Raw genomic sequence first — 19465 nt, forward strand, 5'->3', positions numbered from 1 at the left:
ACCACTGCCCCACAATGACAATCACTTCACTTTCACTTTCAATCAATCCTGGCAGAGAATACTCATGAGAAAGCAATGAGAAAACCTTTTTGGATGTTGTCCCGCAATTAAAGTGTTTAATAGCTCTGAGGAGGGGCATTTTAAAAGTGAGGATAATGTGCGTGCAGATGATGAAGCATTATGAAGAATCAAACTGAGTGAGAATAAACACTTTTATAAATACAAATATAACTCTATCCTTAGAATCCTTTTTAATTACTTACACAGTGCATTGCTCATATATACACACTAGATGGCAATCTGATTCAAAAATGTGTCAGAAATGTGACTTCGCTGAATATTTATTTAAAGGTACTTAATTCTCTAAACATAATTCTTGATATAACTTATATTTAATTTATTTACGTTTATTTAGGGCCATTTCAAACATGTCATTTTAGACATATTGTTTATTGTACAGTTTATTGGACTGATTATGCAACTTTGATTAAATGAATAAAAGACAACATTTTGAGTTTCAAAGTTTATTGCACTTTTTGACAGTGTTATTTTTAAATCATATTAATGTTTTGTGTTTCATCTACACACTTTTTTTGTAAATATTTCCTTCTTGGTAGATGAGGAAGTGCTATTGGGAGACAAAGAAAACAAAATAAATTACAGAATAATTCTTCTTTATGAAAACACAGATTTTTGTAACAGTGTCATTGACAACACCTCTTCATTGTGATATCTTACTTTAAGCTGAAGTTGACCCCTCAATGGACACTGCAGCTGTGGTTGGAGTTCTCTGGGAGGTGGTCTGTTACAGAAAAAAAAAGAATGGTGAGGTTATGGGTGATTAAAATTTTACATTTACATTTACATTTACAGCATTTATCAGATGCCCTTATCCAGAGCGACTTACAATCAGTAGTTACAGGGACAGTCCCCCTGGAGCAACTTAGGGTTAAGTGTCTTGCTCAGGGACACAATGGTAGTAAGTGGGATTCAAACCCGGGTCTTCTGGTTCATAGGCGAGTGTGTTACCCACTAGGCTACTACCACCTTCACCTAAACTTTAATTTAATTTGAGAGAAGATGCACTGTACCTGAAAGTTAAGACCAGACCTAAGGGGATGGGCTCTTCTTTTGACCATTCGCTAAAGAGAAAGGGATTTGCATTAATCTCAGGCAACGCATGTGTGTTGCACACTGATGTCAGAGAATCTTGACTGTCTCATCTGCTAGATAAAGACTTGTTTTGTCTGCTACTTTCTTCTTCAGATGGTTGCGTCTGTAAAATATACTTTACCTTGAACCTCATTGGTGGAGGTGTCTGTGGCATTTGAGGCTGGGCATTTACAACAGGGTTCAAAACTCCCTGTAAAAAATTATATATATATATAGACACACACACACACACACACAAAGAAATACACACTTATACCAATAGCCCTTTAGAAAACTTATTTCCCTTAAACTTTTTATACTTACCGCTACTTGCTGCTGAGGAGGAAGCATTCCAGGCTGTGGAAAGCCTCCAAAGAATGGCATTCCCTGTTCAATAAAAAAGGGAAAACATGTCCTTTGTTAGCAAATTAAAACACATCTTTAGGTTTGTATGTAAAAATGCACATTCTTTCATTCACACCCATTTTACATAAGGTTTCATCAGATCATTAGGCAACAAAGTAGAGAACCTTCTGGAATAGAGAACCCTCTAAAACTGAACACCCTACATTATGTTAAGAATTGATCATTTACAAAAAAAAACATACCCCATTTGGAGGTAGGACAGGGAACTGTTGTGGCTGCGGGACAAGAGAATTGGGAAACCCAACCGGCGCTCCAGGGAAAACTTGTGGCTGCATCATGAATGGAGAGACACCAGGAACCACCTGTAGGATGAAGGAAGTCATTTACTCTGCTCGCCAAGCTGCAGCAGGGCCCGAGGAGCTGTGAGCAGGCCTGACCTGAGCTATTGGAGGCAGACCGAGGATGCCAGTGCCTCCAGTCAGAATAGCCGGAGCTAGACGTCCTCCTACTACCAGCCCAGGGGTGAGTCCCGGGGTAAGTCCTGGGTTTACTCCGGGCAAGATGCCCCCATTCAGACCCGCAATTAGTGCTAGTTTCTGGCAAGAAAAAATGATGTTTATGTAATTTGCTGACAAGTGGTGCACTGCCATGCAATCATTAAAAACAAAAATATAATACACGAAAAAACCGCCCTGGACTTACCTTTCCTGAGTTGACCTGCAAAAAAAGAATGACACGCTTTATTATAAATTTTCTTAATACAATAAAATGTTCAAAACCTTATCCAATGGATACTTACATTAAATATGGCCAGAGTGAGGGCTACAATGAGCAAGACCTTCATCTTGTACCGCCTCTGCAAAAAATATCATTAAAAGCCAGTAAGACAATGATAATTGTAATTGACACAAAATCAGAGCATGCAGCTTACTTGTGTCTGTCAGTGGAGCAACAGATAGCGAATAAGATTCAAGCTGGCATATATTCTGTTTGCAACATTAGAGGAACCAATGAGAATTCACACACTAATCCATTTGTTTGTCAAAAATTGTCACCAGAGATGGGATTATTACCTCATGACATGCACTTTTGTGGTATTTTCAGCTGTTTTTTACATAAAATTTCACAACTCTATTGTACTTGATGATGTATCATTGGACTCATTGGACTCAGTGACGTATCACAAGAGATCACAAAGGTTTTGGATATGAGGTTTTTCTTTTTAAACCTTTGTGGTGAGAGGTGGTAAAGAGTCTTTGGACATGAGGTCTTTCGTTTTGAACCACATGTGGCAGATATGGCCACAAAAAGGTTTTTATGATAAATGTGGTGGAAATGTGTTCAGTAAACACAATCGTCTCATGAGGAGTCTCAAAATCATGTGGGAAAGTAGATGAGGTAATATTTTAAATTACTACCTTTGGCAGTGTTTCACTGCCATAATTGTGCCTGTTGACTGAAAAAGCCAGACACTGCACTTGCTGGTATTACAAAGGTTTAGTGATTCAGCTTTGAGGTGGGTGGGTGGCAAACTTAGACATTAAGAGGTATGCAGATGTCTAGAATTCATTGTATTTATTAACTACATTGTAAGAGAAAATACAAATACATAAAAATGTACATAACATCAACAAAAAATACAATGTCATAATGCAATGGGGTTTCATAAAAGCAATTGCATGCAAAATTAACAAAAATACATGAAAGTTTACATAATTTTATGTACATACATTTTAAGTAAAGACATGTAATGAAAGACATGTGGGGTCGATCTGAGCATCTGTCTGGGGCAATCAAAAAGGCAGATGTTTATCACGTGTGGTTATTTAGTCTGTGATGGGTGCATTGTCAGCACATATCAGAGACATTGAGTGTATCAGTATCACAGATACAGCTAACCAGACCATGTTCATCAGGTCTGCTGCTTCATCATTGCTTGTGGTCGTGAAAAATGAATGATACATTTCAAATTATATGCTGTTCAGATTGTTTGGTTATGAAACTTCTGCACCTAATATTTTGTTGTATTGTATTTACTCATGCTGGATTATAATGTTTCATCACAAAGAGCATAATAATGGGATCTGTATGATAATGCTTCATCACACACAAGTCATAAAAACCACAAAGAATCAATGGTTATAGTCTATTATGTTTTATTGATTGTTCAATCACTGATCAAAGCAGAACTTAGCAGAACTGTAAGGATAGGCTGTTCCTTCTACATATACTGAAGCTTTATTTGCTATAATGACATATATTGATATCAGAGAATGATGTCAGATGCTGTGATGACAATCTCAGATGGGCTTCTGTACAGTTGTCATCTTCTCCTTTCCTGTGGTTTCCACTAACTCTGGTACAGCTGTGCTCTGTCCCCCACTCTGAGGATAACACAAAAACACAAATCATAAAAATTCACCAGGTTTTAAAAGCCCTTATTCAAACACAATACTGAGCCGTCACATCTCACATTGTCCTCCGTGCAGTCTTCATAGGTTTGCTTGTCTTTTTGTGGAACCACAGACAGCTGTACATTAAACAAACAACAGCATTCATCACTAAGATATGTGTTTATTTCTCCAGCACATAATATTGCATATTCATACCTTCATGATATCAGCCAGTGACATGGGAGACATAGTTGGGTTTCCCTGCATCTGTGATTGTAATATTTATTAGTCTTTCACATTTTATATGAAAACAAGGGTAAAAAAACTGTCCCACTGTTTATGATGTTCTTTCATAGCAACATATTTACCTTTGGGAGCATTGTAGTGGTTGGCATAGCATTCGCACCAAGCATAGCAGGGGCAGAGTGCTGTCAAGTAAGAGCACAAATTGAGAAAAAGTTCATACACATGATGAAGAAGAGTAGCAAGGCTGTTTAAGTTCCCGTACCTTAACTCGGACCCTGGCTGCGGCTCCAGCTGTCTGACCTGTCCCCATCCCAGGCTGAAGGTTATTGGGGCCTGGTATAGACACCAGCTGTAGGAAAGGATAACTCACTTATAAATCCTTGAGGAACTGCCTTAAAATGTTGAAAAGCTTAAACACATCTGAGTTCATACACACGAGACAGCTATTATGAGAGTTTGTGTAAAGGACCTGTAGTTGCTGCATGCCCATCTGGTTGTTCTGAGGAAGCACTGCTAACACAGACATGGTCTGCAAGGAAAAGGGACAGCAGCGACTGAGACTGTGGCTCAAGTTTCCCGTACCCTTTAATTCTGTTGTAAATATATACATTGCACCACCTAGAGATTGGTACACACCCTGTCGACAGTCTGTGGAATCTGTGGCTGGCCCTGTTGCTCCGGTGGAACAGCAAACACCACTGTCATGCCTGGCTGTAGAGCCCCAGCAGGGACTACTGCCATGCCTCCTTGATCAACAGGGTTGCCAGGTTGTTGGACCAGCAGTGTGCCAGCCGGTAACAGCTGTAAATGTAAAAAAAAAGTTTTTATTGTAAGAGCATATTGAGAGTAGGTTAGTATGTGGTCTTCTTGTACACACCCGTGAAAGCTGCCCATCTATCACCAGGCCATTTACCATCCCTGTCTTGGCAGCCATTCCACCCTTCATTACACCGGCCTTCATCATGGCTGCAGTCGCTGGTCCTGCCTAAAAAGACATGTCTCAAAACCACTGGAGAATAATGAACTGCTTTTGGTCTGAGTATGAAAAACCAGCCTGACCCACTCTGAAAAAGAAAATGTCTTTTTTTTTTTGCCATTACCTCCACGCTTCCTGACCCTCCACCATATGCCTGAGGACAAAGAGATAACAAATAATTTAAAAAATAATTTAAAAAGTGGAAATCATCATAAGGCTTCCTCTGAATCTCACCAGGGCCAGACAGATTTGAAACAAGAAGCCTAGGTAGCAGTTCATGTTTGCTCCTCCAACTGCAGAAAGTAAAGTCACATGAGAAGATACTTTAAGTGCAGTTACTTTACGGAGTGTGAAATTCATCATCATTCGTCTATCATACCTCAGAGTGATCCTCTAACTTATCTACAAACTGGTGGAACCCTCTTTTATAAGGAGCAGTGAGTCCATGTTACCCACAATACTAAATTTAGTGCCAACATGCAAAGGCATGCCAGACAAAGTCATCGACAAAGTACCTATAATTTTAAACACATCATGCATGACCTGCAGAGTGTGGTCATCTCCAATAAGACATGATTATAACTGCTCTAATATCGGCCAGATAATAGGAGGGTAATCACCACCTTCGGCACAGTGTAATTGCTGTGAAGGTTTCTGTCCCCTTCCTCTTCTGCACCCATGGCCCACGACCACCAGAACGTGTCATTAGTACCTGCAGCCACAGACCACAGTTCTGGGCACGTGGGGTCATTATGCCATGTGACACACCCAGAAGCTCCACAGATGGAAAAAAACAAATAATAAAAAACACTAAAGCACAAATTCAGTTGAATTCAAATGCATTTATTATATGTGTTAATAAAGCACCAGACATCACAAAATTTAAGGTTCTGAGCAGTTTTAACAAATTTATATTAATTAGGCAGTGATTCCCCTTTTCACATTGACAAAATTTTTTTTTTATTGATATACAAAGTTCTTTTGATGCAAAATTTGTATTCATTTTTTAAAAAATAATGTGTAAACCTTTCCCATTTGGAATATGCGTGATTTAAACAAGTCTAACTCTATTATTGGTTAAATGAACAACAAGATCCCTTGCTCATGTATTACAGCTAATACAAAAACCAAAACAGATTACATTTTTCATTCCATCTAGTACAAGGTACTAGTACAAGCCTGAAGTAACATCAATGAAGCACATAACATAAAGAAGGACCTTAAGCACACTCTTCTGCCATTTAAGCCACCTTACAACAAAAAAAAAAAATATGTATCTTCTCTGCTTAGCCGTCACTGATGATGTATCTTTGTGTTTGTCTGCTCAGCACTTGTCCTAGAAGACGTATTAAAGCTGGGCCTCCAAGGGTGAGGTACTTCAGGTATTCAGAAGAGCAAGTGGGTATCCATATCCTCTGTAAAATGTAGGCAAGGAAAAGTCTTGTTGGCCAAATGTACAACATCTTTATGGTGTTATACAATTTCATGTCACATAAAAATTCACAAAATACTGTATACGTGATACAGAAAATATAGTAGTATGTGTCTGTATGTATATAGTAGTAGTATTGTGTATCTGCCATTTTATATATGTAAATTTCAGCTCATATTTTACTCAATCTTTTCCTGAACAATGTGGTACTGAACAATATTACCTTCCTTTATGCCAAAACAGTGACACCACTCTTTGAAAGACACTTGTTTGTCTTTGTCAGCATCACACTCTTGAAAGAAGTCAGATGTGCAGTGCTCCATGGGAACCAGAGGAACTCTGAGCGGGGCCAGCTCTGAGTGAGAGAGAAAGCTGCGCAGAAATCACAGGGGGGTAATTAATTAGATTTACATTTACATTTACAGCATTTATCAGACGCCCTTATCCAGAGCGACTTTCAATCAGTAGTTACAGGGACAGTCCCCCCCTGGAGCAACTTAGGGTTAAGTGTCTTGCTCAGGGACACAATGGTAGTAAGTGGGATTAGAACCTGGGTGTTCTGGTTCATAGGCGAGTGTGTTACCCACTAGGCTACTACCACCCTAGATGTGTACATGTGGGTCAGTAAATTAATTGTAATTACATTAAAGAACGTTTCAGATCGTTAGTCAATTTTTCATTCGCAAGTTAGCTGACTGTTGCTTTAGGTGAAGCACCGTCATCTGTACATACTGGTCTGGGGGATGCTGGTCCATCTGTGCAAACTGCCAGTGCACTGGATAGATGTACATGGGGTAGTTCTTCTCAAAATCTCGAACCAGTAGTTCGATTGAATGATCTCCTGCATGAAGTCGTCTCTCACTCTCATAGATCTTCTGCACCTGAGGACATGATCATTTCCAGAGTGACAACTCAACTTATAAATATTTACTTCTGCACCAATCTCTTTAAATTGTATACTGGAACAATATCATACCCTGGCTCGCTGTTTGGATGTAAGGAAACCTGAAGCCACAGTGTCCTGTTCATAAAGCTGAAGCAGCACGTTCTTCAGCCAGTCACGCATCCGCAGGGGGAACTGGACCAGCTCTGATCTCTGACATGGAGCAATGACTGATAGAGACACATTAAATAGCATCAAATGTTATGAAACGAACAGCACTGTCCATCTCTTTGGTGCAAACTCGTCCAAAATTACATTTGCAGGCTCCAGTGTATTCCAGATGAAGCTTGTTGCCCCTTTTAGTTCCCTCAAGGATGCACTTTGTGGCAAAAAGCTCGCAGGATGTGTCATAGGTCTTGTTATCTGTTCCACAAACCTGTATTGATGCCATCAAAAAGAAAGATATTTACCATAATAAAGGTAAAAGTATGGTATTGTAATAATTTATAATAGCTATAATAGTATTATTGTAAAATCAATGTCTGGAATGACAGTATAGTCTGTCAGACAGCAGAGCGCTGGGGTTCACTCAGTTCATCTGGTTTACACTCACATGGTCGAGGTCATGTACACTTGCCGGGCAGTCACTGGGTTCCTGGCAAACACAGACAGGCCTCTCTTCCTTGGTGAGCTTGCAAACTTTACCACGTTTGCATCTCACTGCGTCGCACGGATCTAAATGAAATGTAAATAACCAACACGTGTTCATATTTGTTATGACACACATATGAACAATGGCCCATTTCGCTTCCTTTTTTTTAATTTTATTAAATTTTATTGGATTAAATTCAAGATCTGTGGTGGGATGTATCTCCCCTGCCCCCCGAGTTTATAAAGGATCTACATCAGCTCCACAGACTCCTTAAGCCTGGAGTAGGACTAGATTTGGGGGGCTGTTTGGGTTTCCGCCACATTCTGCGTGGGAGCGCTAGACAAAAGACGCCAATCAGCAGATTCCTGATGACAGTGCGGGTGCATGGAGACACAATCGCTGAAACAACACTTACTGGGCACTGCTGGATCCTGTCCAGGCTGGCTCTGGATTCGCTTGAAGCTGGGGAAGAGCTCGACTCTGGCCCTGATTTGAACCGGGTTCACACCTACTGGAGAGGGCTGAAAAGGTAAAAACAAAACAGACGTGCTCGGGAAACGTGAATGCTGCCTGCTCCAATAATGCAGTAATAATCAGTCAGATAATAATCAGTTCACTTATTTTAAAAAATAATTGAAGCGTCTCTTCTTGAGTGCATGATATCTAGAATATGAAAGAACAAATGGTACATTCTAGAGAACGATGTTGGGCCATAGGATGAGTTACCCATTTCCCACTCTTTTTCCTTTTGACCTTTGTCGCCTTGTTGTCAACGGACTCGTCCATCTCAGCGCCCTCTGTCAATGTCACCTCAGAAGACATGGGCTGGTCATTCTGCAATTGATCTTTACTTTTCCGCTGGTTCTTCTTCTGCTTCCTGCGTTTACCCTTGGTGTGGCTAAAACTCTCGTTCATGTCGTTCTCTTCCTTGTCATCCCCTCTTCCTGTTAAAGGTGCCACTCCCACATCTCCACTGGTCTTGGATTCCTGAAGGTTTCCTTGGCTGTTTTCCTCTTGTTCATTATTGTTGTCTGGGGGGTTGTGTTCTGCTGTGGACTGATCCTTGTTTTCTCTGTTCTCCAGGTTCTGGATCCTCTCAGTATCCTCGCTTGCTGACTGGGAGTCATAGTCCTCCATGATCGTGGGAATCTCTCCTTCATCTTCTTCCTCATTCTTCTCTGTTTCATCTCTGTCCTCCTCTTTGTCATTGACAGGAACACGAATTTTGGCAAGATCGGATTTCTCACTTTCTTGTTCCACCTCTCGATCACTGGCCTCTCGGGTTAGAGATTCAGTTTGGCTGTTCTCTTCGGCATCCTCTCCTCCCTCTGTTGCAACTTCTCCATCTTCTGTCTCCTCCTTACGCTCTTCATCTTCCACAATCGCGTCCTCATTTCTTTCTTCTTCCTTTTCATCACTCTCCATCCCTTCCTCCTCCTGGTTTTCCTGCATCCCCTTCTCCTCTTCTGAGCCCTGCAAGAGGTGAACCAACTCCTCCTCACTTAGGAGCACAGCTGTGCTGCTTTCATCTTTCTCCATCTCCCCAAAGTCCTTCCTGACCAGACCTTCATATTTCAAACCCTCACCCTCTTGCTCCTGACTGCTCGCCTCAAAAGGCAAGAAAGTGGGCAGAATGGAGACATCCTTCTGATTTGGCTTCTCCACGAAAGTATCCTAATTGTCCAGGGACACAAAGAAAGACCTTTGTGTCAAGTGGATCCCTCTCCAAAGAGGAGCATGAATCAAGAAAACAAGTCTGACCTTACCTCCTCTAGACGAGTCAGAGAATGTTTAGTTAAGACGTGTTCTTTCTTATGGGGTTTGCTTTTCACCTTGAAATAGAGACAAAACATAGATTACAATGAGTGAAAAGTGCAAAAAAGTATTATTATTATTATAATTAGAATAAAGGAGAAAATGTACTTACAGTATTGGTTAATGTTAAAGTCACCAGGAAAAGTAAGAGTAAATTGGTCTTCATGTTAACCGCTACACCTAAAAACAACACATCACTTGACATCAATTTGAAATGACATGAGCTCATTTTGAGCTAAATTCAGCATATTTTCACTTCATTCATTGCCTCACGGTGTCATAGAGGCCTTTTCCCTGGGCAACACTTTGCAATGCTTTGTCGATAAGGTGTCTCAATCAGTATGCAGGCCCTTGCCTTGGTCATGACACACGGGAACAAAAATCAACTCCATGTTGCCATGGCAATGGGCTCCAAGATGTGGCCCTCTCAAAAGTCACATTCAGAGTCCAGGGGGGAAAAGCAAACATCGGAAGGTACTAGACTGGAAAAAGAGTCGACTAAGTACACAAACTCTTTGTCTCCCGGGCCGTGATAATACCGGCATTATTGGGCCTGTCCAGGGAAACAATGGCACTCACAGTCAAGCACAGTGGACCACAAAGGCATGCCAATATTGTTTGGCAAAAGATGATAAATTTCAGACAAATATTTGATTTTTACACTGTTAATTTTTTTTGAAGGACCAGTGTCAGTGAATTCACTATTGAAATAAATTGATATGAAAGATTTTTTTTTTCATTTGAAGACTATGAACAATGATTAAATAATATATATATATAAAAAAAAGCTTCAGTTTGACCTTTTCTCAGGTACATGCTACCTAGAATTGAATAGTTAAGACATGAACCATATTAAAACCAGACATGCTGACAGAATGCTGACAGAAAGTTATGAACAACACAACTACAACAGACATGATTAGGTTAATTACGATTACGACAAAAAGCACCCATGAGGTGCATGAAGGATTACCTCAAGGTCTCTGTTGTGATGGAGGAGGAGGACGTTCTTGGGGGGGGGTGAATATCTTTACATCCAGGACAACAGGTTCACAGTGACGAGCCACATACGGTCCTCTGAGGCTTTTATGCCTGTGCCTCTGACTGGAACGCATTGGACAGGCTGTCCAGTACCAGCAGAGATAACCAGCAGTAGTGAGGATGTGGGGAGGAGGGCATAAGTGGAGTACATGATAGAATTTGGTAAACTTGAACGGTTTGAACTGGAATTTAACTAGTTTTGCATAATTCAATGTTAAAATGTCAACACAAATGTTTGTGGTTCATGTGTTTCATTAAATATGCTACTGTTTTCTTAAAGTTTTTTTTTAAATCTGTTTGGATTAAAAGTAATATTTCTTTTTAACCCATCTCAATTTTGTTCTCAGCCTTCAAAGTCAAAATAAAGTTTGAGAAAGTCTCCTCTGTTTCCCAATATGTTGCAAGTGATGTTAATGTTGATCATTCTTTAGGTTTCAAATGCAAATCTCTTGGTCATTTAAAAGCTCAAACAACAATAAAAAAAATACACTGCAACACATTTAGATTCTTCTCGCTCTTGAGGAGGTTTTCCTTTGTGAAGTTTTTGAACACACATTATTGCTATTTACACCACAGTAACATTCACTGTCATTCCACAGGAGGGAGCTGTAGGGACACCGTTTATTTTTAACTTCATGTATTTACATACTGAACAGATTTATCTTGGATACATCAGACAGACACTATACTAAGAGAGTATACCTGCTATATCTCACCTATGTCCCTTTTTGTACCTTGTTCATTCTTTTTTTACATCATTTATGTCAACGTTGCATTCTATTCTTTTTTTTAATCCTATATTCTATCCAATGTATTTTGTAAATTAGTATAACTACCCATACAGAATAGTCACATGATGTCACTGTATTAGTAGCTGCTCATGATTTACGTAATTTAATATTTTAAATGACGCACCATTTATATAATATATTTAACTAATGCACATCCAAAAAAAGAATAAGAATAGGGTTTAGTGTGTTCCTCTGGGTCACAATGATGAGAGCAGAATTTATTTTTGCAATGTAGACAAGTTTGTCAACCACTAGTCTACTTCCACTCCATGAATTCACTATTACAGCTGTGGTTTGCATTGAAATACATTCAATTTCAGCATGGTACATGTAGGCACATAATCACCTATTAGCATACAATCCAGTTCAAAAGTTTAGGATCATTTGGAAATTTCTTTACTTATGATAGGAAACAAACTCCATTTCACTCTAAACTTTATATTGTAAATGACTGGTAGCTGGATATGGCTGCTAATATCTGCATAAATGAAGAAAGGAACTTTTTAGGCAACAATTTGTCTTGAGTTCCAATGGATGCTGTGTTTGTTAACCAAAGTATCTTACTTTAAAAGCTTCATTCATTAATAGAAATCTATTTTCAATTATCTTGGTACAGTTGAAATCAGTTGCACTGACTTAATAAAACTGGCCAAATTCACACTAGTAGTGCATGAACAGATGTGGATGTGACTAAAACATTATTTGAAATTTTTACATTTCCCTAATCTTTGGAACGTTAGTGTATGTGTAGATGGATCCCGCTGTTTGTGTCGCTTGGGTCCATAATCCAACATTCATGCCAATAGCAGTATTTTACTGGGACAGTGCCGTGTTCCGGAAACCAGTCCAAATATATCTTGAGTCATACCTTGTATTTAACCAAAACATGTGAGCGGGTCGCTCGAAGGTTAAAAGGATTTTAGTGGCCAAGGCAGTCTGGCAGTCTGGTCAGCTTGGCCAACCCTTCTGTGTAGGATAAATGACATATAGCCACGCACCAAAGCATGCCTTTCCATTTTTAACTCCCCCTTTTCCACAAATGAAGAAGTCATATGTAGATTTCAGTGTGTTATGAAATGTCTCAGGATGTCTGCAGAATACCCCCACACACACACACACACACACACACACACACACACACATACCATGAGACGATTTAATTACCCCTGGTTAAGACTGTAGTGCTGAGAAGATCACAGCTCCATAATGGCTCGGTTCTGTCTGCCTCCTTTTTGGTGGGCAGACGCCTTCCAAGATTGTTTTTATATTATTATTATTATTTCTCATTCTTGTCTGGAAGCGACAGAGCGATAATTGTGTGGTTTAATTACCAAGGTTGTTTACTCAGAAACAATTATCCCCTCGTAATGAAGAATTCTCTGAAGGGGTTCATCTTGACAGAGGACAGATGCGAGCTTTCCAAATATGGCTGTTCAGGAAATGGTATAGACTATGGGATGTCTTTTTTTTCTGCAAAAACCAACAAAGCCATAAGAGTTAAAAAAAGGAACAGACTCCCAATGCCCCCGCTGGTTAACGGGTGTACTGTGGTTTATTCAACATGCGGCATAATGAGGGCTGAATGTGTGTATGAAACTGTGTCTTGTAAGGGGGGGGGGCAGAGTATAGAAAGAGAAAACATCCCACAGGAAGCGGACACACTCCCATTATGGTCTTCCTGTCCCTGTGTGGGTGCAGTTTGTGTTCACAGTCGGTGTTTAAAACCCACACACCCTATAGTTTGCCATACTAATTTAGGGCCCCAAGTGTGTGTGAGCGCTTCGTGGGGCTGCAGAGTGAACAAGCTGAGACTGAGTTGGCGGGAGGAAGTGATGCGTTCACCTCAATGTGCTCTGGTCGATAAATAGTTGTCTTCCTAACCACCAGGTCACCACAGACGTTAATCCAGCCTTTCGCTCTCCAGCTCTACCGGAGTCTCTGTCCTCTCAGGCTTGTTCAGCACACGTTGGATTGTAGAACAGGAAAGGGAAGGTAAGAACTTTCGCTTCATATCATTATTTCTGAAGAGAGATCAAAAAAAGGAAATGCTTACCTATTACAATACAACTGTGCATTTATCCAACATATCAAGATTTTATGTCATTTTTACACAGAATCTTCTCAGAATGAAGGTTGCTATAGTGATTCTTTGCCTGACGGGCGCAGTTCTTGCCAACCCAGTGAGTAGGGCATCTTTTTCTTTCCGGGGGACCTTGTGAGTCATTTTCATAAGCCTATTGATATAACTGAGGATATCCTTTACTTCTCAGATAATGTATGGCATCACTGTGGACAAAGCTGAGCTGCAGTCAAATGTGGTGAGTAAAAATGACAGGGTTTTCCATTTCTAAAAATGGAATTGTTGTGAATTGTCATACGAATGCTTCTTTTGAATGAATTTTCTTTTTTACTAATATACACGTTTAATATAAGACATGTCAGACATGTAAGATTTTTTATTAATCCCACGGACAACAAGTGATTTGGTTTCAATGTCTTTAACATTGACAGAGTTCTTCCATTTCTGACATCGCTGTTCAAGGAGATACCACAGGGTTAATGGTAAGTTTTACCTGTCCTCACAAATTTTGGCAACGGATTCATTTTGAATAAGTTGTCATGAGATTCCAGGTAGTTTTATTTTACAGATTGCATGACAGCAGTAAATAAGAAGGAATATTGTGGCTTTGAGATTAAAATAGAATGCTCACATAGAAGCTTGATGTAACATTTTCTGGCCATATGGCAGTCATGGTGTCATGGATGAGGTGTAGTGTCTAAAATATCATGTTTACTGCATTTTTTGCTGCATCAAAATGTGATGTAGATAACATTACCACATGGTTTTGTCATGAAATCAGTATATCACTAACTGCCATTATACGTCCACCAGCTCCAAGACTCCTCAGAATCATCAGAATCAGAGTCATCCCAGCAAAATGACACTTCTGAAAGCCAGGTATGTGCATATTCACTGAAATTACACCCTACTGCACACAATTTCAGAGTGTAAAGAGGGCTCAGGTGGATAATGTAAATAGTGAGGGTGTTGTTATTCATCTATTTTCTATGACTTTACAGAGCAGCTCGGCGTCGGATTCTTCAAACCAAAGTGACACATCGGAGCAGGAGGTCAGAAAAAAACTTAAATCATTAACCTCCCGCACAGCGCAAATAAGTGGAACTCCTTAAACATCATAAACATCATACAATAACTGGAATGTGTCTTGCCCATCACAGTCCCAGAGTTCCTCTGCATCTGAATCGTCAGACACTTCAGAGGATGAGGTAAGAGGAAATCGAATCCAGTCTATTGTAATTAAATCATTTTGGCATTTCAGAAGCAAGTTATAATAAAAACAATACATGATAAGCATAATGGCTGAATGTAGAAAGGACATAAAGACAGACAGACAGTCAGACAGTTATACACTGTTGCTATATTTCTGCATTAATGTTCTTTTTTCAATAGTCCAAGAGTTCCTCATCATCTCAGTCATCTGACCAATCAGATACTTCAGAACAGAAGGTAAGACAACATATAATTATTAACATTAGCTTCTAAAATGTCAGCAACAAACTTAAAAAAATATGCTTCACCCCCTTCTAGAGCTCAGAAGAAACCCCCTCTGAAAACACAGTGAGTGCATCATTATCTAATCGCAAGTCATGAGATAAAAGAGACAGAGCTTCAGTGCCACTCAAATTGACCTTCCCTTTTCTCCACAGACTTCCGAATCATCAGAATCTGCATCTGAGGACATGGTGAGTGGAGGGACTTTTCTGTTTTTCATACCGATAATGACTCCACCGATGTCCTCAGTAAACTCAGCTGCTCTCTCATGGCTGTTTCTCATTTTCATTCAGACATCTGAAGAAAGCCAGGATATGGTAAAAAAAATCACTTCATACACTCCCACACCCACACACATAACCCTAACCCATGCATAGATAGATAGATAGATAGATAGATAGATAGATAGATAGATAGACAGACAGACAGACAGACAGACAGACAGACAGACAGACAGACAGACAGACAGACAGACAGACAGACAGACAGACAGACAGATAGATAGATAGATAGATAGATAGATAGATAGATAGATAGATAGATAGATAGATAGATAGATAGATAGATAGATAGATAGATAGATAGATAGATAGATAGATAGATAGATAGATAGATAGATAGATAGATAGATAGATAGATAGATAGATAGATAGATAGATAGATAGATAGATAGATAGATAGATAGATAGATAGATAGATGTCCAATCTTTTCACTCCCACCCTCTACAATTCCAGACTGACTCTGCTGAAAATGGAGTCACCAAAGATGACAGTCATGGCAGTAAAGAGAACATGAGGAAGGTAAGATGAAAAGTAACTTCACTGTCATCTCTGCTTCCTGCAAATTGTTCCTAAATCTGTTTTCCCTCATCAAGGTTTTCCGAGTCTACGCAATCAAAGTGGCCAGCAAGGAGGACAACAGCACTGAAGACACCACCAGTGAGTCCCAGCAGTCCAGCTCAGAAACAACTGAAGACCAAAGCATCTCCAGTGAAACCGCCGAGACTGCCAGCAACATGAACCCCACCATCAGCATCAGCAACAGCGTGAGCAGCGAGATAAGCCAGGCCAGCAACAGCACTGAGAGCCAGGAGAGCGAGGAGAGCGAGGAGAGCCAGGAGAGCCAGGAGAGCAGTGAGAGCAGTGAGAGCCTGCAGGACAGCGTCAGCAACGAGAGCAGCCAGAGCCAATCAGAGGAGTGCCCCCCAGGATCTGACACCAACTGCGACAGCGACGAGCATCAGTTCCACGAAATTGCCGATGACGGCGCGCTCGGCCTGAACGACAACTTCCTCATGCATTACGACATGCCAGGAGAGCTCAAGCTCCGCAGATGACCTCTCTATAGGCCGGTGCTCAGTACCCACTGTATTACATATTAATTGCACTTATAATTTTGCGTATCTCTGTGTATTATGTACTGTGTCCATAAACTGTTCAGCTGCCCCTACCCAGATCGCTGAACTTTATTAAATACTCATTAATGTTTTATACCCTTATGTCAACTGAATGTGTTTTATATAACAAGATATTCTATGCCATAGTTCTATATATTTGTTACCTATGTTAATTTATTTTATTTTGCAATTTATGTAGAATTTATATCCAGAAATCCCAGACTGGCCTTTCACTGTAATGTGGCTAATATAAATCAATCAATAAAATTAAAAGGAAGTTACAAATATTTTGAGCAATTGTTTGTTGTCTTTACGTGGTAACTGGTTCATTAGTGATCTAGAGAGAGAAATAGTGTTAAAGTCAGGCTGTCAGCAGTTGGGGTGGGTGTTCCTTGTGTGCTTCTAATTCAACACATAATCTCCGAGAGCCCTCCGTAATTACACGTTGCCAAAACGGCAGCACAAAGTGCTTTCGCGACCCAAAAATAATTAGCGTGCTCTGTGCTCTCAAAAAAGCCCGTAGTCAACAGTCCTGAAAAAGACAAGCACCTGAAGTGGAGCCACCACACGAAGACATGCAAAAATCGACCCTGCACAGTACCAAGCACTCAAAGAGGTCACACTGTGCCCGTAGAAGCCTAAGAAGTCTGAACGAAAACAGATTCACTGGACTGAACATGGACCAAACGAAACAAAGGTGAGTTTTCCAAAATGATAAGCAAAAATGATAATCATGCGGAATTTTATGCTTTATGTAACAGCAGCAGATCTGTCAAAGGGGTTTTCCGTAACATTTATTCATTTTTTTATAGGAGCTAAAGGAAAATGAAGATTGCTTTGATGTTCCTCTATATTTCAGCAGTCACCCCTGTTTTGCTGGTATGTGCATCTGTGCTGGGTTTTTTTTCTTGGTTCATAAGATAAGATAAGATAAGATAAACCTTTATTAGTCCCACAAGTGGGAAATTGCACTTGTCACGGCAGAAAGTGGACAGAAGCAGAAGGTAAAAGCATCACAAAAAAGAACATAAATATGTATCTGTATATATGTACAAATTTACAATTTAAACAGTTAACAATTTAACAGAATGAATCATCTGCTCTGCTGCCAACTCCTTAGCAATTATCTTCTCCACACAGATGCCAATACAGCACTGGTGGAGGATTTTAGACCAGGAAGGGGTGAGTTAACATATGTTGCGATTGGCATTGTTATTTTTAACTAAGAATAGTCTCGAAACGAAATTGTAATATAATTCATTTTAAACACAAGGTGGCGGCAAAGTTTATAAAACTGAAGGTGGGATTTTCCTAAGTGGGGCACATTGGAACCAAAAGACTGTGGTTTTTCCATCTGTATTATGTCTCATCTTGTTGGCAGGGTGTGATGGATTCCTCCGAAAGACAATTTAAGATCACTAATTACAGTAAGATTCAAAGACCAGTTTTATTGCATAATCCTAAAATAACAGGTAGACAGATATTATGATTCTCAGTCTAGACACTGTGTGATATGCAATAATACATCTTATAATGTGGGCCTTACAATGACAATAGCAATATCTTAAAATGCAGAAAAACATTGATTATTAACGTTATTATGTTCAAATTAGTTCTGACAAAAGTCCTACCATGCCATTCAACAAGAAATGTAAACAGCTTTTATTCCTGTTAATGAGAAGGTCATTTAAATTACATTTGTGGAGAACAGTGGCGGAGTCACAAATAACAGTTAAAAACTCATTTATTTCTCAGTAAGAATTAAATCATTCAGTGTTTTGTAATTATGATCATTTTAATAATCGTCAGACTGTTAAAAGACTGTTGTTTAAGCAAGTCGTGTTACAAACGGAACAGCCATACCCATAATAAAACTCAGTACTTTTAATATTTAAGTACATTTGCAACACTTTAACTCAAGTGCAAGTTCAGTAAAGAGGACTTTTACCTCAGTAAAGATTTGTCTTGGGTAAAATGTACAGTGGGGCACCGATTGTGCAAGTTGTCCCAGTTCAATAGATGGGCCAAGTCTGTCATTTTCACTTTAACTGTGAGAGACAGAATGTAAAAAAATCCAGTGTAACATAGAATGATTTTTAAATAATTGTATTGTATGATGGTGCAGAAAATATTAAAGTATTAAAGTATAAAGTAAAGTATTTACCAAACAAGCAAGAATTCTGGCCCTAACAGACCTGTTACTTCTTCTTTAAAAGCTCTTCCATCCTTACTGGTTATCTGTATAAAAGACACCTGTCCACACCTTAGAACAGTCAGACTCTATCCTCCACCATGGCCAAGACCAGAGAGCTATCTAAGGACACCAGGGACAAGACTGTATACTTGCACAAAACTGGGACGAACAGGCAAGCAGCTTGGTGAGAAGAGATTAACCGTTAAAGCAATTATTATAAAATGGAATCACTGACAATCTCCCTCAACCTGAAACTCCATGCAAGATCTCACCATGAGGTGTAGATATGATCTTGAAACCAGTGAGATATCAGCCCAGAACTACACAGGGGTAAACTGGTCAATGACCTGACACTGTATTGTCATGGATTAAAGTCCTGAAGTGCTTGAAAGGTCCCCTTGATGATGTTACTGATGTTAGTGAAGAGAGTGCATATTACAGTATTAAACTGGCACGTGTCCAGGCCAGACATGTCCAAGAGTGCTAAAGACCATCTGGATGAACCAGAGGAGTATTGGAACAATGTCATGTGGTCAGATGAGACCAAAATGGA

At 39.7% G+C, this 19465-nt stretch overlaps 4 protein-coding genes across 4 annotated transcripts; 1 reads left to right on the forward strand and 3 right to left on the reverse strand.

Annotated features, from left to right (window-relative positions):
* Window positions 1-508: 508 nt before the first annotated feature.
* scpp9 (secretory calcium-binding phosphoprotein 9) lies at window positions 509-2479 on the reverse strand. The gene is made up of 10 exons (XM_028978241.1): window positions 2450-2479; window positions 2318-2374; window positions 2221-2235; window positions 1956-2114; window positions 1761-1880; window positions 1477-1539; window positions 1295-1363; window positions 1092-1142; window positions 739-802; window positions 509-628 (listed from the first exon to the last, which is right to left on the reverse strand). Exons 2-9 carry the CDS (start codon window positions 2360-2362, stop codon window positions 740-742), a joined length of 585 nt encoding a protein of 194 aa, XP_028834074.1. The 5' UTR covers window positions 2363-2374; window positions 2450-2479; the 3' UTR covers window positions 509-628; window position 739.
* A 1178-nt stretch (window positions 2480-3657) lies between these two features.
* On the reverse strand, window positions 3658-5812 carry LOC114789075 (uncharacterized). Its single transcript, XM_028978148.1, has 11 exons — window positions 5757-5812; window positions 5368-5426; window positions 5258-5287; window positions 5035-5142; window positions 4794-4958; window positions 4627-4686; window positions 4420-4506; window positions 4280-4339; window positions 4128-4178; window positions 3992-4048; window positions 3658-3902 (listed from the first exon to the last, which is right to left on the reverse strand). The coding sequence occupies exons 2-11, from the start codon at window positions 5410-5412 to the stop codon at window positions 3819-3821; spliced, it is 747 nt and encodes a 248-aa protein (XP_028833981.1). The 5' UTR covers window positions 5413-5426; window positions 5757-5812; the 3' UTR covers window positions 3658-3818.
* Window positions 5813-5955: 143 nt separating this feature from the next.
* Window positions 5956-11061, reverse strand: sparcl1 (SPARC-like 1). The gene is made up of 11 exons (XM_028977035.1): window positions 10889-11061; window positions 10028-10095; window positions 9867-9932; window positions 8827-9774; window positions 8516-8621; window positions 8062-8183; window positions 7764-7884; window positions 7542-7678; window positions 7298-7446; window positions 6789-6937; window positions 5956-6548 (listed from the first exon to the last, which is right to left on the reverse strand). Exons 2-11 carry the CDS (start codon window positions 10079-10081, stop codon window positions 6520-6522), a joined length of 1881 nt encoding a protein of 626 aa, XP_028832868.1. The 5' UTR covers window positions 10082-10095; window positions 10889-11061; the 3' UTR covers window positions 5956-6519.
* Window positions 11062-13512: 2451 nt separating this feature from the next.
* scpp1 (secretory calcium-binding phosphoprotein 1) lies at window positions 13513-16940 on the forward strand. Its single transcript, XM_028977984.1, has 13 exons — window positions 13513-13739; window positions 13862-13927; window positions 14018-14065; window positions 14259-14309; window positions 14641-14706; window positions 14829-14879; window positions 14988-15035; window positions 15220-15276; window positions 15358-15387; window positions 15477-15512; window positions 15615-15638; window positions 16057-16122; window positions 16197-16940. Exons 2-13 carry the CDS (start codon window positions 13874-13876, stop codon window positions 16656-16658), a joined length of 993 nt encoding a protein of 330 aa, XP_028833817.1. The 5' UTR covers window positions 13513-13739; window positions 13862-13873; the 3' UTR covers window positions 16659-16940.
* The last annotated feature ends 2525 nt before the right edge of the window (window positions 16941-19465 follow it).

Source organism: Denticeps clupeoides, chromosome 4, assembly GCF_900700375.1.
Source record: "Denticeps clupeoides chromosome 4, fDenClu1.1, whole genome shotgun sequence".
In the NCBI taxonomy this organism is placed as follows: Eukaryota; Metazoa; Chordata; class Actinopteri; order Clupeiformes; family Denticipitidae; genus Denticeps; species Denticeps clupeoides.

Bases quoted from the DNA above. Each gene is read 5' to 3' on its own strand.
- scpp9 (XM_028978241.1), bottom strand. From the start codon at position 2,362: ATGAAGGTCTTGCTCATTGTAGCCCTCACTCTGGCCATATTTAAT. The intron at 1,540-1,760 runs GTATGTTTTTTT...TTTATTGAACAG, and splicing joins CTGTCCTACCTCCAAATGGG to GGAATGCCATTCTTTGGAGG. The intron at 803-1,091 runs GTACAGTGCATC...TTTCTGTAACAG, and splicing joins GGTCTGGTCTTAACTTTCAG to ACCACCTCCCAGAGAACTCC.
- LOC114789075 (XM_028978148.1), bottom strand. From the start codon at position 5,412: ATGAACTGCTACCTAGGCTTCTTGTTTCAAATCTGTCTGGCCCTG. The intron at 5,143-5,257 runs GTAATGGCAAAA...ATGTCTTTTTAG, and splicing joins GAGGGTCAGGAAGCGTGGAG to GCAGGACCAGCGACTGCAGC. The intron at 4,179-4,279 runs GTAAATATGTTG...TTACAATCACAG, and splicing joins CCACTACAATGCTCCCAAAG to ATGCAGGGAAACCCAACTAT.
- sparcl1 (XM_028977035.1), bottom strand. From the start codon at position 10,081: ATGAAGACCAATTTACTCTTACTTTTCCTGGTGACTTTAACATTAACC. The intron at 8,184-8,515 runs GTAAGTGTTGTT...CATTTCATTTAG, and splicing joins ACAGGATCCAGCAGTGCCCA to ATCCGTGCGACGCAGTGAGA. The intron at 7,885-8,061 runs GTGAGTGTAAAC...GCATCAATACAG, and splicing joins GTGTACATGACCTCGACCAT to GTTTGTGGAACAGATAACAA.
- scpp1 (XM_028977984.1), top strand. From the start codon at position 13,874: ATGAAGGTTGCTATAGTGATTCTTTGCCTGACGGGCGCAGTTCTTGCC. The intron at 14,880-14,987 runs GTCAGAAAAAAA...TGCCCATCACAG, and splicing joins GTGACACATCGGAGCAGGAG to TCCCAGAGTTCCTCTGCATC. The intron at 15,277-15,357 runs GTAAGACAACAT...ACCCCCTTCTAG, and splicing joins CAGATACTTCAGAACAGAAG to AGCTCAGAAGAAACCCCCTC.